General features: G+C 30.2%; 2 protein-coding genes across 2 annotated transcripts; both read left to right on the forward strand.

Annotated features, from left to right (window-relative positions):
* The first annotated feature begins 6,928 nt into the window (after positions 1 to 6,928).
* LOC114171176 (annexin-like protein RJ4) lies at positions 6,929 to 10,206 on the forward strand. The gene is made up of 6 exons (XM_028056389.1): positions 6,929 to 7,192; positions 8,644 to 8,789; positions 8,892 to 9,110; positions 9,204 to 9,416; positions 9,563 to 9,652; positions 9,763 to 10,206. The coding sequence occupies exons 1-6, from the start codon at positions 7,045 to 7,047 to the stop codon at positions 9,964 to 9,966; spliced, it is 1,020 nt and encodes a 339-aa protein (XP_027912190.1). The 5' UTR covers positions 6,929 to 7,044; the 3' UTR covers positions 9,967 to 10,206.
* Positions 10,207 to 14,435: 4,229 nt separating this feature from the next.
* On the forward strand, positions 14,436 to 16,820 carry LOC114194374 (annexin-like protein RJ4). The gene is made up of 6 exons (XM_028084552.1): positions 14,436 to 14,570; positions 14,760 to 14,905; positions 15,045 to 15,263; positions 15,356 to 15,568; positions 15,769 to 15,858; positions 16,454 to 16,820. Exons 1-6 carry the CDS (start codon positions 14,498 to 14,500, stop codon positions 16,655 to 16,657), a joined length of 945 nt encoding a protein of 314 aa, XP_027940353.1. The 5' UTR covers positions 14,436 to 14,497; the 3' UTR covers positions 16,658 to 16,820.
* Positions 16,821 to 17,048: the final 228 nt, after the last annotated feature.

Genomic DNA, 17,048 nt, shown 5'->3' on the forward strand with positions numbered 1-17,048 from the left:
CCTCTTGAGGATTCAAATTCAGAAACAATCATACTCTTTCCTTCATCGTTGTCGCCACTGTTGACTCGCATGACACCATCGATACATATGCCGCTTTTGACTCTTCCTCATCCTCTTCCTCTTGTTTTGTCGCTACCGTTATCACCGTCGCCTCTACTACCATTGTCATTGTCACCACAACTTCTAGAATCGTTGTCTATGTGGTTGTTGTCGTCTCCTCCCCCTCCCCTTCCTTCTCTCCTTGATTTTGTCTTCTTATTCTCACCCATCTCCATTTAATTTATGATGAATATTTCGTCAAATTTGACAAGAAAATTGGTGCCATTTAAAAATGGATTTTACCACGACATGGTTAAAGTCTAAGTGGAAACTTTGATGCCTTTACCAACGAAGTTTATAGACGAAAATATCCATTGGTAATAAGAATTTTAAATTATCGACAAATATTTTCATTGGTAATTAAAATCCTAAAATCATTTGACAAAATCTATTAGTAAAATTTGTTTTATTTACAGATTGGTAAAATCTGTAGATAAATGTTTTTTGTCGACAATTTTCTTTTTATCGGTAAAATTTTGTCGGTAACATGGTATTTTCTTGTACTAAAAAGAGAATGATTTATGTATTTCATTAGTGTACTCTTGAATGGATAAAATTGTTCTTCTCGAAGTTCTGTAATGAAAACTTTTTGAAAGACAAAATAAAAAATCATTATTAAGATTAATATTCTTTTTTCACAACTAATAAGGAGACAACTTACAAAGTATGATTTGACTAGGGATATTTGAGATCACTTGAAATACTATTTGGAAATTAATATCCAAGCTCTTAAACTGAGCATTCATGAATTTCTAAATCACACAATAATCTTATTAGTGATTTTCTTCCAATTAGTCAAATAAGAAATTATTTAAAGGTCTATCATACATCTTGTAGGTGTTCTTCATAATTTAAGTGAGGTGTGTAAGTTAAGAAAGACTCTTTATTGTCTACAAAAAGCTTTTTGGGTTGGTTTGAGATGTGAGACGCACTTTTTATCTCTTGAGTTGGGCCCAGGCCAAGTGATGAGGCCCAAGTCAGCCTTCTAGCTTTTGGTCTTTTCAGAAAAATTGTTCAGCTTTTCTACCATAGCTCCTTCTCCAAATTTCTTTACTCTTCACAGTTCTTTTTATTCCCCTCTAACTTAGTTGTTTCTACTCATTCAAGCAGAAGCTGAGCTAGGGCTAGTGTGAGCTCCTATTTCGAGCTCACCGAACATTCTTCCTCCAAGTAAGTAAATCCCCAACTCCTGTTCCATTTTTGTTTTTTGTCCTTCAGCTTTAGTTCCACGTTAAACTCTAAACTGGTTTCCTTTTCTTCCTTCTATGTTCTATTTTCAACTCCTTAAGCAGTTCCAGGTTCTGATGTTCCTTCTTCTTAGGGTTCCCCCTCACAATAGCTTTTGTCAAGGTAAGGGAAGCTAGAGTTTTCACGTTTTTTGAAGTATCTTGTATGTTTTGGCTATATTTTATGTTTAAGATGCATGTTTGATGATTGTGATTGTATAAGAATAAGCCTGGCTGTGATTTGTGTTGATTTTTTGGTTTGTATGCGTGAGCAGGAGAGAACCCTGTTGTTTTCCCCCAAGCGAGTCACCCTCGCCTAAGCAAAAATAGTAGAAACTCACCCATAGTTTCTGCTTGAGTTGTCGCTCAGGCGACGTGCTTAATTACTTGGTTGCTTTCATGATTGATTGACTTACTTCTTAAAGCATAAAGTTTGATGTTCGTGGTTGTGTTTTTTTTTTTTAGTTTCGTTGTTTGGAATTTTAAGTTTTCGCATGTTGAAACCAGTGGAAATCTACTATTCTAGCTTAAGAGAGAATTTTTAGCTTAAGCGAGATCAGTCTAACTTAAGCGAGAGATTTTAGCTTAAGTGAGATCAATCTAGCTTAAGCGAGAATTTCTAGCTGAAGCGAGAACAACAGAATTTCACTTTGCTCTGTTCGAATTTTAGCTTAAGCGAGACCAGTCTAGCTTAAGCGAGATCAGTCTAGCTTAAACGAGAATTTCTAACTTAAGCGATAATTGCTACAAATTTTAATTTCTTACTTTAACTTGTGATTGACTTAGTTAATGTTAAAAATATGATGTATGAAGCTATGCATGAATGATGTGAGATTTTTTTAAAACCTGTACTTGATGTGTGAAGCATGGGATGATAATTATTTTGAGATAACATGTGGAATGTTGATGATGAAAGAGTTTCAAGGGAAATTCTTGGTGATGGTGTGGTTAGTGTATGCCTTGATATAAGAGATATCTAGATAAAGAAAGGTATTTTGAACTCTAATAATCATTCACACTCATATATAGTAGAATGAATTATGTGGTAAGAGTGGCAGGAGATCCTAGTCTTGGGACGTGTTTGAGCCCAAGGCATAATGGGATTAACCTTGTGTGTGGTTGGGTGATAACCCTTTGTGTTTAGACTCTGTAGAGTTTAGAAACCAGCACAAGTGCATACTTCCTTTAGAATTCTATATCAAGCGCATAATCCAGATAATCGAGTCAAGAGTCCATTAATTATTTAGATGAAGATAAGTATGTGAATTATTCTTTGGTTGTATGTTGCTTGTGTTTCATAACTTGTTTATTTAACTGTTAAAAATTATTTTCACTAGCTTACCCTTTCTCTCTGTGTCTGTGTTCTTTGTTTGGCTTTTCCTATTTGCGATGTTCACCAAATCCTTGGTGTGAGCAGATGTGGAGACTCTCGGTGATCGTGATCTTGGCTGAGATGTTGTTGTTTAGTTAGGCTCCTTGGATTCTTTGCTGCTCATTGTTGAGCCTTTCTCCTTATGAACTGCTGTTTTAATTTCCTTGCTCTGGGAGTAACCTTTTGTTAATTGTTTCATGTTTACTCTATGTTCAACGCATTGTGTTGTGCCTTTGGGTAATCTTTTCAGTATATTATGGATAACTCTAATGGTTGATCCTTATATACTTTATGTCGATGCTCTATTTTATACTATAAACATGTGACATTTTAATTTATTAGATTTATTCTATTAAATTGAGACGTTACACAAGAAGTTCTCTACAATGATTGCATATCTTGGATTTCGTTATAGTGATTATGACTCTTCTTTGTTTTTGAAGATTACTTCTCAGGGTTGTATTACTCGTTATATGTTGATGACACAATAATCACTAAAGACGACATATGAGATTGTAGAGTTAAAATTGGAATTCCAAAATATTTTTAAATGAATGATTTAATTCGTCTTTGTCATTTTGGGGATTGAAGTTTCACATTCCTATAAAGCTTAGTCATTATTCTATAAGATATTTGCCTTTCTAGTACTTGAACATTTGACTTCCCTATTAAGGTGGTCTTGTGAATGGAATCAATGAGTGTTGGGGGTGAATCAGAGACATTGGGTGAATTTCATACATATAAGATAAATCAAGACAAAATAAGTGTCAAATTCATCTCAAAATTGAATAAATTTGTAGACTTATCAACTCCTAACCACCATGCCAGTGAGGCAATTGGCCATGCAATAAGGACACAGTTCAGAGGCCCATACCATCATTATAAGGTGGTCCAAGAAGATGTTCAACTTAAATGGTGGATATACATTAAGGTAATAAAATATATTTTTTATCAATTACGATATTATATAACACTTATCACTTTATATTTTCTATTTTTGTAGACCCATATTACTTGGGCACCTGAGCATGAGTAGCATATTCAAAAGGTGTATGAGGTAAAAGTTAGAAAATGCCTTTCTGATACGTTCACCAAAGCTAGGACCAAAATGAAGAAACCTAGTTGGATGGGTGAAAATGCTTGGACTTAGTTGCTCGAATATTAGGAGAGTAAAGAGCTTAAAGACATATCCTCTCATAATAAAACAAAATAGAGCTTCAGCTAGCATTGAAGCACTACATTCTACAGGACACAAATCTAACCTTAAGATTGCATTGAGACTCGTAAGTTTTCTTTAACACGTGTACCGAATTTGCTTACATTATTGAACATTCTATATGAATGACGATATAATCTTACTAATTGTATAACTTTTCTTAGGAGCGTAAACATGGTCGTCATGTGAATGCAAATGAGTTGTTTCTTGTCATTCATAAGAAGATACTTGGGGAGATACATGTGCTCGTGAAACATATGTAAGTTGCTGATAATTGGTTTAGTTTACTTTTTTCTACACAATTCTAACACTCTTAAACTATTAAGAATGAATAGGAGACATATCATCAATATGTGCGGGATAGTGAAGACAAATAGTTCACAGGAACCACAACAACAACAAAGATTCAATGCTAGAAAGATGTTGTTAGAAGGAAAAGTAAAGGCAGAGCTTATGGCATTGGGGACTTGGCTTTGGGGACTTGGTTGCCAACATTCATTATGGTGTGTCATCCCTCACTTAACCTTTTACTTTAGCTGCACAATTCATCCAACATAGGGATAATTGCTTGAGACATAGAGGCTTTTAGAAGAAGTAAAAAAATTCATTATGAGTGTTGATGAAACTAATAAGAAATATGCTCTTGTTCAAGAATAATTGAGTTTGATCAAGCAACAATTAGCCATGATGTTGGAGAAACAGGCTGCAAACACTTTAATAGACACCAGTCACGTGCATCCATATTATGATGAAGACTTGGATGGGCCCATCCTTTAAAGATGGTACATCTTTGTTTTTGTTCAAATTGTGTATACACTTTTTAAAAATATACTTTCTTAATTATAATATAGGATACTCGTAAAATGGCTTTAGAAATCATTCTCTTACATTTTAGTTTTTTATTTTTTAGGTTTCAATGCAATCCTTCTCTCTTCCATTGTGGATTGTAGCTTAGATGTGGCTGCTACTAGGTTCTATAGGCTAAGTAGTAAAATTTAGAATGTAATGCCAATGTGACTGTAATGATAATGTCATTGGACTTGTCTATTTGGATCTTAGACTTATGGATTTTGTGTGACTATTGCAATTTAATGTAATTAAAGGCACAATGTACTCAATTATGTTTGCAATTTCAATTCTAAACGAATGAAATGATATCCTAGATTGTTAGATTGCTTTGTTTGGATGCAGGTTTTGGGATATGCCTAGAAATAGTTATTTCATATCTAAATTCGCAGGAATTTGCGTCGACCAAGCCCACACTACACCGATGCTAATGATTTAACTTTTAAATACTTTGTGTCGACTAACCCCAAGTTACACCCACTCGAATGTGTTAAATTCTCTTTGTTTGCATCGTCCAGACCGACAAAAGTTGTTTTAAATATTTTATTTATTTTAATCATGTGTGGGCTTGGCCCACACATAAGAAATGATTATTATATTTTTTATACATTTTCGTCAGTTAAGTCGATGATAAACAATATAGCAAATCTTTGTTTCCATTTGGTCAGTGCAAACAAACTTTGCATTCAGATTATTTGTGTGATCCCCTTACCGTTACTGAATTGACGCCATCTTCTTCCTATCATTGATTTATACTTAATGACGTCCCCTTTTAGCCGACGCCAAAAACTTATATTCTTGTAGTGTAATATTAGAAATTATATTCTCTCCTTTTATTGTGTCCTTATGCTTAGTTTTATTGTTGTCACAATCATCTTTGAATCCTTTATTATATTACGGTTCATTATCTATATGTAACTTGATAGAAGATTATCCCAAGATTCCATACAAGAAGAACTTGAAAATGAACATTTACAATTTAAAGGACCTATGACAAGGGTAAAGAGCAAGAAATTGGAAGATCAAATCTATTAAAGGCTCTTGATGCTACAAGCAATCTGAAATTCAAAGAATATGAAGATTATGGCTTGAAGCACATTTGAAGGATAATTTTTAGGAAAATTAGTTTATGTTTTTTAGACTTTGGACTTTCTTTTATAAATTAATTTATATTTTTATGTTTTTGGACGTCTTCTTGTATGGTTTTTAGGTTTGCTTAAACTTATGTGCCTATATATAAAGGTATCAAAAACTAATATAGATACTTTTAGTCATATATTGAATTTAATTTTATTAAAGAGAATATTCTTTTTATTCTTGGTTTAGGCTTCCCGTTCTTATCAAAGATTAACATCTTTGTGATAAATCTTCAATTGACTTATCAATATGCTAGATTGTGGCGTAATTTTGAGTTCAATAAATATATATATATATATATATATATATATATATTTATATTATGTACGATGACGTTGGTATGGTTGAAAGTTTCACTGGTTTTCAAATTTGTTCATTTTCAAACATAAAACTATTAGGTTGTCAAATTTCTCAATAACAATTAAAATTATAAAAATCATTTAAATTAACTTAACTTTTCCATTACAAAACATAAATAAAATAAAAAACAAGAAAACAATTAATAATCATTAATTGAACCATAACTATTCATTAAATAGAAAGATTACATGTCCATCACGTGACCTTACTATACTACACTCTAAAATTTGGTACTTCAGTCTGCACTCTAAATTTGGTACTTCAGATTTATAGTACACTTTTGAAATTTGGTACTTCAATCTTATCTTTAAAAACGTTCCTGATAGATTTAATAACTCGTGAAAGTTTTCAAACTTTTACAGATATAAACAAAAGAGTATACATATTCATTTGAATTCAAAATGAAGAAGAAGATGAAAAAGTAAAAGAAACGTTACATACCCTTGCACAGTAAATGAGCCGTTGCACACAGAAATAATGAACCCTAACAGAGTTGTGCCATTTGTTCTCCATGCAAACAGAAAGGGACAAAACCCCACCTCACGCTATGTAAATTCATAATTGACCCTTCACACGTATTTTACTACCAAACAAGTATGAGCAACTGAAGCCAGCTTTTTTTCCCTTTCTTTACATAACTTTATTTGTAATGCTCACTATTCTTTCCCTTTCTTCACTTTGTTTCTTAACGCGTTAAAAGATGCTTATTGAAGAAAGTGCATTGCAATGTACTTAGAACACGTATGAAGGCGTTAACTTCAAGGGAACCCTTCCTTCTATAAATTGAGATGAGAGGAAATGTGCATTCTCACATCACACACTCACAGTTTCAGAGAGTGAGAAAAAGGTTTAGAGTTATTCCAATGGCCACTCTTGTTCTTCATCATCAAACTTCTCCTGCTCAAGATGCTGAGGCTCTTCATCAAGCTTTCAAAGGTTTTCACAAACTTATACCATTTTAATTATTTGTTTGTCTGTTCTATGTTTGATGTTTCTAACTCTTAATTATATAACATAACTAGTTCATTTGATCTTGAATTTATCTTCTTCCTGCTACATCTTCTCATTAGTTAATTAATTTTCTTTTGTTTATTGTTGAGGAGTTTTTTTGTTACTTATATTTTATTATGATGGGAATATAAAGTTGAACCACTTCAGACATTCTTGATATGCCAAAGCTATTGGCAGATGTCTACATTCCTATCAATGTTTCTTATTGTTCTAATTATTTCTGTTTTAAATTAGCAGGGAGAGAATGATACTCTTTTTGTTGAATAAAAAAAATAAAAGTTTTCTTGATTTTTAATTTTATTTTCTTTCTCTTCTGTACCATGATACACCTTGGAACAAGAGTGAATAATGAAGTACTCAGTACACTTGAAACTTGTGCCAACCGAGTGAAGCGAAAAAGCTGAGTTACTGGAAAGTGAAATATTATTATTATTATTATTATTATTATTATTATTATTAAAAAAAAAAACATATGTCAATATGAGAAGATCAACATTAATCTAACTCAACTCATGTAGAATTGTGTTTTCTTTTTCGGTTTTTTTAAGAATAAAGTAATAAAGACATTTAAAGTTGATACAGATCATTTTATAATTTTTGTACAGAATGATTTTTTTTTTCAAATTAAATAATGACATAATGCACATGCACACACATATAACTTTATTTATTTATATATATATATATATATATATATATATAATGTTTTATTATTTCATATTAGAGATAAGGGCATTGATTTATTTTCTTAATTTGAAAAACTAAAAAAGTTTTTACAATTAAAAAATAATAATAATTCAAAAGAAATATTAAAAATTTGTCCTGTTCCTGTAAATGCAGTCCCAAATAAGAAATATAAATCTGATTAGAATATATATATTTTATAGAATGAAAACACAAGTGATAAGATAATATATTTCCAAGACATTGGAATTATTGAACATTCTTTAATAAATGTAAGAAAAAACAACCTATAGTCCTTGTTATAAAATACCAATACAGGAATTGCGTGTCACTACAAATTCTTTAATTTTCGTCTGACATGACATACAAACATACAATGTGAACAAAATCGTTTTCTTTGACTTTGTTCTAAACAACAGTGAACTCGGTGAATACATAACACTATAATTTTTTGTTTAATTAGACTGTACACAGAATTATATTATACCAATATAGCGTCAAGCTAATTAAACTTCATATCAAACATCTTATACTCTTGTTACTCATGACAACCATCGTCCCTTTAAGGATTGCTACAGTTTTGTTATTTTTTGAAGATGTGTTGTGTGAGCATGCAGATTTAACTGTGACAATTAATGAATACGATGACATGATACCTTAAAAACGACATAACACTGTTTTTAATGATTTAGGATGGGGTTCTGATGGCAAGGCAATTATAGCAATACTGGGTCACAGAAATGTTCATCAGAGACAGGAAATCAGAAGGGCTTATGAAGAGATCTACCAAGAGAATCTCATCAAACGCCTTGAGTCAGAGATTTCTGGTGATTTTGAGGTATCATAAGAACACTATCTCATATGACTTTATTGGTTGGATTTTGATACACCATGTACTTTGTTTATTCTTACATTATGATGAATTGTGTTCATAAATCAGAGAGCTGTGTATCGTTGGATGTTGGAGCCTGCAGATCGTGATGCTGTTTTGATGAATGTAGCAATAAAAAATGGTCCAAAAGAGTATAATGTGATCGCAGAGATTGCTAGTGTTCTTTCAGCCAAAGAACTCTTAGCTGTGAGGTGTGCTTACCATGATCGCTACAAACGTTCTTTGGAAGAAGATGTGGCAGCACACACCACTGGTCACCTTCGTCAGGCAAGTCATTTTCATCATACAGATAATTTATGAGTGTTGATTTTTTTGAAGTTTTGAATACTAATGGTAAAAGTTGTGATTGGTTTTGAGCAGCTTTTGGTTGGATTGGTGAGTTCATATAGGTATGAGGGTGATGAGATCAATGTAAAATTGGCACAGACTGAAGCTAATATTCTCCATGAATCAATCAAGGAGAAGAAAACCAACTATGAAGAAGTTACCAGAATTCTTACCACAAGAAGCAAAACTCAACTTGTTGCAACTTTCAACCGCTACAGAGATGAACATGGAATTTCCATCAGTAAGGTACTGATAAATGCAACACCCATTATATGTAACTCATTAATTTCTACACATGTAGAAAGAAATTATGTATCTGTATATAGGAATTATGAAATAATATTAAATGACTTAAAATAAGATATTCTAACTCTATAGTTTTTTCTTTGCAGAAATTGGTGGATCAGTCATCTGATGATTTTGTGAAGGTATTGCACACAGTGATTCGTTGCGTCAATGACCATAAAAAGTACTATGAGAAGGTCAGGTTCTTGTTACTTCCCTAATGCAAGTGTGAAAACACAGCATTAAAAAAAAAAACTAACAAATACATTATGGAATGACTAACCCTAAAGTTTTGTATTATGAATAGGTTTTGCGCAATGCAATAAAAAAGTTTGGAACTGATGAAGATGGGTTGACTCGTGTGATTGTAACAAGAGCTGAGAAAGATTTGAAGGACATCAAAGAGGTGTACTACAAGAGGAACAGTGTTCATCTTGAAGATGCTGTGTCAAAGGAAATCTCAGGAGACTACAAGAGGTTCATGCTCGCACTTCTGGGGAACCAAGACTAAAGAACTTGCCCTAATTAAGGGCATACCTAGAAATGAGTTTCTGATATGTTGCTTTCTGCTTCTGTTGTTTCATCATTATTAGGTTAGTTTCCCTTTAAGAGTTCTCTCTCTAGTTCAGTTTGTGTCTTGTTTAAGGGGCATATGTGTGCCTTTTGTTTGAGTTATGTGTTGGTACTTATTATGCTGTTTCCTTTGAGTTATGTTCTCTGTTACTTGATTTAATAAAAGCTTATTATCAAAGATTGAGTTCTTCATATTATATATAGAGAGACACACTCAAGGGACAGTAAAAAGGTTTTTATATTATAAATCAGATTGAATATTTTAAATTATTATCATTATTCTCTTAATTAAGTATTTTCAATAAGTTTTACACAGAACAATTCTCTCAATCATCTCAATTTTATCTACTTATTTAAAAATTTGGCATATTATTAATTAGTTTTTCACAAGTTTCAATTCACTCTCTTCTATTTACCTTTAAATTAAATGTTAATGGTTTTAAAAGGGTAATCATTACAACTATTATTAGATTGTAATTAAAATATGAGCATTCAGTCTTTCTAGTAAGTCATAATCTTCTTCATTCAAAGCTAGATGCATAACTACAAAACAGGTGAAAAAGTGCTTCTAACTATAAGTAATAAGGGATGTTTGATGGGGCGGGAGGGAACAATTTTTTTTTTTTAATTTTTAAAATTTATATATTGAAAATTTTTAATTATTTTTAAAACTTTTAAATTTTTTTGAAAATTTTAAATTATATATGATTAACAATTGATGATAATGAAATTAGATATTTTTTATTTTTTTTATAAAGCATAATATTTAATGTTATAAATAATAAAATATAAAATTAAATATAATAAAAAATAAAAATATTTATAAAGGTATTTTTTTTATTTTGTTTACATTATCTTTGGAGTTTTTCACATATTATATTTATTTTTTACTCTCACCTCTTTTATTTTTCTTTTTGTTTTCTAAGAAAAAAAAAATAAACACAAATCAACTATTTTTATGTTCTCTTTCATTCTTGAAGAAAAGAAAAACTCTTTTTAATCTTATTTGATAGTGAAATATTAGTTTAATAGTTAACATTATATTTATTTTATCTCATTAGCCTTTGTATGTTATTTTTTTATGAACATTAAAAAAAAAGATAGATTGATAAAGAATAAAAGAATAGATTTATTTTTAAAAAATAATAAATGGAAGTTACATGTGAAGATAAAAAACAAAATAAATTCAACTTTCTTATCTAATTTGAAAAATCATACTAATAATTCAACTATTCAATTATAGGAACCATTTTTTAAGGTCCAAATAATTACATTTGATAAGTTTAATATTAATTCTTTGGAATGTGATAAAAAAACATCATCAAATATAGGAATATCCATTAAATAAAAAATATGAAATTAGAAAAATTTATTTAAAAGGATATTCATATTGAATACAACTTTATAAATTTTAAATGTAATATCTTGGTCGGTCAAAATCCTTCCAAAGAAGATGACAATACATGGAAATATTATTATTGGTCCACTTTGTAGTTTCATTAATACTTTAAAAAATTATGGATTTAGTTAGAAGATATATCAAAAAGGTTATTTGGTAACTTAATTTACTATTGTTGTTGTTTGAGTTTCTAATTCTCTCTCCTTTTTCATTCTCAATTTCATGAACGCCCCTTTCTCATTCTCGGTTTGGTTTCTCCCCCTCTCATTCTTAGTTTTGTTTTCCATCCTCCTCAATTTCCATTGTAATTTGTTCCAATGATTTGGTTCTTTGGATTCAAAAGGGGAAATCGATTCTCCTTAACCATAATTGATTCTTCCCCTCCTCGATCGCTTTTTCCTTCTCTCAAACTTTAATAAATCTGCATTGCATGGGACTTTATTGTTCTATTTTTCTTCTCACTCACATTCATCACCACTGAGGAGCATCACTCAAGACCACCAATTGGTTCTGGTCGAAGAAAGAATCGATTCTTAAATATGGAAATCGATTCTCTCTAAGAATATTTTCCTATGTGCATGAGGAATACAATGAAAAGTTAAAAAGAATTTCACTTTCTAGGTTAAAGAAATCTAAACCAGTTTAAAAACAAAACCGTGATAAAAAATTTAAATTCTAAAACAAATAATTATATCAAGAGCTTAAGGTCAATCACTGTTAATCATGTATGTTTTTTTGTAGTTATTGTTTTCCTTTTTATTTCCTTCTTTATTATTTATAAAGGGAGTGTTAAATAGTTCAATTTTTAAAAATAATCATATTTGAAATAAGTAAAATCCGGTGTCCCCTGACTTATTTTAAACCATACGTAAAAACTAAAAACAAATTAAGACATATTTTACATCGTATAGAATAAAAAACTAGATGAAAAAGCATGAAAAGAAAGCTTTAACTTTTACAGTGCGAGAAACATGAGAACTGATTTTATCATTTTTGCCCTTTTATTTATCCTATAACTGAATTGAATTTACAAATCCTAAGCCATGGTTGGAAAATTAGGTCGGCAAGATTGGCACCTAAAATTTATCATTATAAAGTATTTCTGTATTTGGTGGGAGAGGTTGTAACCAAACAAATAAGACTTGTTTTATTTGTTTCATCTACTTGTTTGAACATTTTTATAATCTAAGTCAAATTCTTTATTTTTCATAGATAGAATTGGTCGATAATTTCAGTAAGAAAAAAGGAAAAAAAAAATATGTTCCCTAGAATGTTCTCAAAATATTAATTTTATAACTTATCTTTCTTAGTACACTAGCACGTCACAATATCTTCTTGATTTCTGTTCTCCTGAGCAACTTACGAGAGTGCAATTGAGAATACTCTTTAATACATCTATTTTTTAACACATTATTTTTATTGGTTATAATTTATTGATCACTATAAGATTTGTAAGAAAAAGGAAAATAATTAAGGTGCATTTCCTTTTTTTAATTTGCAATCAATTTTTATTAATTTCTTTTTCTACGTTTAAAAAGGAGTTGAATTTGATTGTTTTGTGAAGGAAGGTTTTGGTAACATATGGAAGGTAGGATGATAATAAATAGGAGGGAAGTGAAAAGTCAACTTTATTTCTACATGGTAATAAGTATATTTTACCGATTTCTTTTCTACCGTTTTAAATATTAATTAAATAATTTTTTATAAAATAAAAATAATATTAAAGAAAAATATAATATTATCATATGTATTCAATGTTAAAAGATAACTATTTTCTTATATTTTTTTTCTATTATTTTCAATATTAAGAGAAAAGTTAAAATCATATTCTCATATTGTTTCTCTAATTTCAAATATTGAGAGAAAAGTTATAATTATATAAATGAAATAAGAGTATTAAACAACTATTAAATATAAATCAAATAATGATAAAAACATACAAATAATCAAAGTGTGCATTAAAAGTAAGTCATGAATCTACAAATAACAATAAAAGTTAAAGTTAATATTATTATGAATTAATGGTTGTACATTAATTTTGATACTTATACTTGTATTAGTGATATGATTCATTATTTTTTATATAAATATTTGTATTAATTATTTGATTTGTATCTTTTATGGATAAAAAGAATAAAAATAAAATAAATTAGAAAAAATAAAAATTTTGTCTTTTCAAGATTCTTCATCTCAATTTCTTTCCTTAAACAATCAATTGAGATCATCAAGAATTTCAACGAGATAAACAATAGTACATTATATTAGTTCTGTCTATGTGAGTATTGTTCGTTTTGAAACGTAAATCTCTGTCATAGTTTTGTTCTTTTAAAATATCGTAAAAAATAAAGGAAGAAAAAAAATATTTAAACTTGACTTTGAATCGTGTTTCTTTATATATGAGTTAATTATCTTAAACAAATAAATATAAGGAGATGGAAGCAGTAACTATTTACATTTAGTTGAAATATGTGCTACAGCCTACAGGTACCTAGAAACCATAATTCCATCAAAAAGTTGATACTTTAAATATGCTAACGATGGTTTTTAGTAAAAATGATTTATTTATTCACTAATACTTTTAAGATTCCCTTTACCTTACTTGGAAAAATACCTTTTACACAACCCAGCTATAACTAAAGTATAGAGAAGCTCAATTTTAGCCAATAAGACAGAAAATTTATGGATTCAGATTTAAATAACTTTTCGCATTTTTTTTTCATTTTATCTAATGACGTGAATAAAAAAATTTATATCATTTTAAAAATACTTTTCAGTTAAAAAATTAATTTTCAATAACTCTATATTAGTCTTGATTGATAGTTCTAATTAAAAACACTTTAAAAATATATTTAATTAGAATTAAAGAATTAAATATATGGCCTAATTTTTTAATTAACATAAACGTCAGTTAATTTTTCATTGGGAAGAGTGGTTACAAAATCAAATATGAACAGAGGACATAGTGAACACAGAAGCTATTAATTTATATTATGTTCAGTTTATATATACAAAACTTGCACCTGTGTGTATAAATTTAACTCGCCAGAAGAATAGAGTAAACAATTCAATCATGGCTACATTGGTTGCTCCTCCCGACCACTCTCCTGTGGAAGATGCAGAATCTCTCAGGAAAGCTGTGAAAGGTCAGATACTAACATGATTCATCATTTTTCCCAAAATTCATTCGATGAAAAGTTTTCATATTTTAAGTCCATGATCAAATTTCCAATAATTTGTTAGGAGTGATGAGAATGTCGAATTTTTCAAAATTGTGATTTATACACAAAAAAGGATTAAAGATTATAGTAATGGATTCTGAAAAAACTTTGTAGGTTGGGGAGCTGATGGAAAAGCCATTATATCAATACTAGGCCATAGAAATGCTGCACAGAGGACCCAAATCAGAGAAGCATACCACAATCTCTTCCAAGAGGATCTCATCAAACGCCTTGAGTCTGAGCTCTCCGGTGACTTTGAGGTACACAAAATTCACACCGATAATTTCAGAAAAAGTACAGAGAAATCCAAATATGAATTTAAGTATCAGTAACAATGAAAAAGTTGAGAAGATTCATAAACATATTGTTGTGTTGTGGTGGGTTTTATGAACGAAACAGAGAGCAATGTATCGTTGGATATTGGAACCTGCAGAACGTGAGGCTTTGCTGGCCAATATAGCACTTAAGAGGGATGAAAAAAGCTACCAAGTGATTGTGGAAATTTCGTGTGTTCTTTCACCTGAAGAGCTTTTTGCTGTGAGACGTGCCTACCACAACAGGTTCAAACGTTCCATGGAGGAAGATGTGGCTGCTAATACCACTGGCCATCTTCGCCAGGCATGTCATATCATAATATCATATATGATTGGATAAAAATGATTGAAGCTATTTATTCTTGACCTAACTAGGGTTTGGTGAATTTGTTTCAGCTATTGGTAGGGTTGGTGAGCTCATTTAGGTATGGTGGGAGTGAGATTAATGCACGATTGGCACAATCTGAAGCTGATGCTCTTCATGAGGCTATCAAAAACAAGAACAAAAGCAATGAAGAAATTATTAGGATCCTCACCACAAGGAGCAAAACCCAACTTGTGGCCACTTTCAACCGTTACAGGGATGATCATGGCATTGCCATTACAAAGGTACAACAAGGAAGAGCATCTTTCTTTGCTTTCTTCACTCTCAACTATTAAGATTTTATGAATACTTTGTCCCGTTCTTGATGGTTCTCTAAATAATTATATTTCTCCTAAATTTAGAATTATAGATTAAAGATAACATCAATTTCTTCCTGTATGTAACTAAGATCAATTTCTCAGCGTGTTCCTTTTTCTCTGTGCAGAAATTGTCCGATGAAGGTTCTAATGAGTTTTTTACGGCAGCCAATTTAGCTATTAGCTGCATCAATGATCATAAGAAGTACTATGAAAAGGTCAAAATCTTGTGAACATTTATTCTTCCTTTTTTTTTTTCGTAATATATGAAGCCTTTATTCATTTATATATGGGTTAAATATGTATTTGGTCCCTTAAGTTTCGGTGAAATTTGAAATTAGTACTTCTTCAAAAATTTTGACCAATTTAGTCATTTATTTCTAAAAATGCGTGAATTTAGTTTTTTTAACTAAATTTTATTAAGTTTAGCTGACGTTTCAAGCAATAGTATTTGAATTATTTACATCATTTGACATATTTTCGCTTCAATGTTAACTCAAATATTATCATAAAATGCGTTTAAAATGTCAAATAAACTTAATAAAATTTGGTAAAAATGACTAAATTCACGCATTTCTAAAGATGAAGGACTAAATTGGTGGTATAAAAGTTTGAAAAGAGACTAATTTTAAAATTCACTGAAACTTGAGGGACTAAAATCATATTTAATCTTTATATATTATAAGTTCTCTTATTATATAGATTTTCTAACAGTTGTCATAGGTGATGTTTGAGTTTGACCCTTAATTAGAAGATGAAAAATTATATTTGATTTGTCATACAAAGAATTGTTCATCTGAATCGATTATGCAGGTTCTGCGAAATGCCATGGAAAATATTGGAACCGATGAGGAAGCAGTGACACGTGTGATTGTGACAAGGGCAGAGAAGGATCTGAAGGAGATAAAAGATGTGTATTACAAGAGAAACAGTGTTGATCTTGAGCATGTTGTGGCCAAAGAAACTTCCGGAGACTACAAGAAGTTTCTGCTCACTCTCATGGGCCATGATGACTGAACATGTAACGAATTTTTCGTAGTCTCTTATGAGGCAAAACTTGATTATCTTAATTAAGTATGCAGGTTCTTCAATTAGTATTATGGGTTGGTTTAAGCCATGGTTATGAATTGTGGTTTGCAAATTGCAATGGTAAACATTGTTTTGGAAAGCTTTGCTATCACCTTACAGTTTTTTGCAACATTGGTCTTAATTTTATGATTCTGCTGGTATTTATGGACTTTATTAATAATTACTTAATTTTTAAGTATAATGATTAATTTCGATTAATGAGAAAATCTATATCAAACCAATTTAGTTGTTTGAAATTTTGTTAAATAAAAGAAATTCAGATCAAATATTTATTGAATACATAATTTGCAAATCTAATCATCGGTGTAACGTACCATTT

This window comes from Vigna unguiculata, chromosome 1 (assembly GCF_004118075.2).
Source record: "Vigna unguiculata cultivar IT97K-499-35 chromosome 1, ASM411807v1, whole genome shotgun sequence".
Classification (NCBI taxonomy): Eukaryota; Viridiplantae; Streptophyta; class Magnoliopsida; order Fabales; family Fabaceae; genus Vigna; species Vigna unguiculata.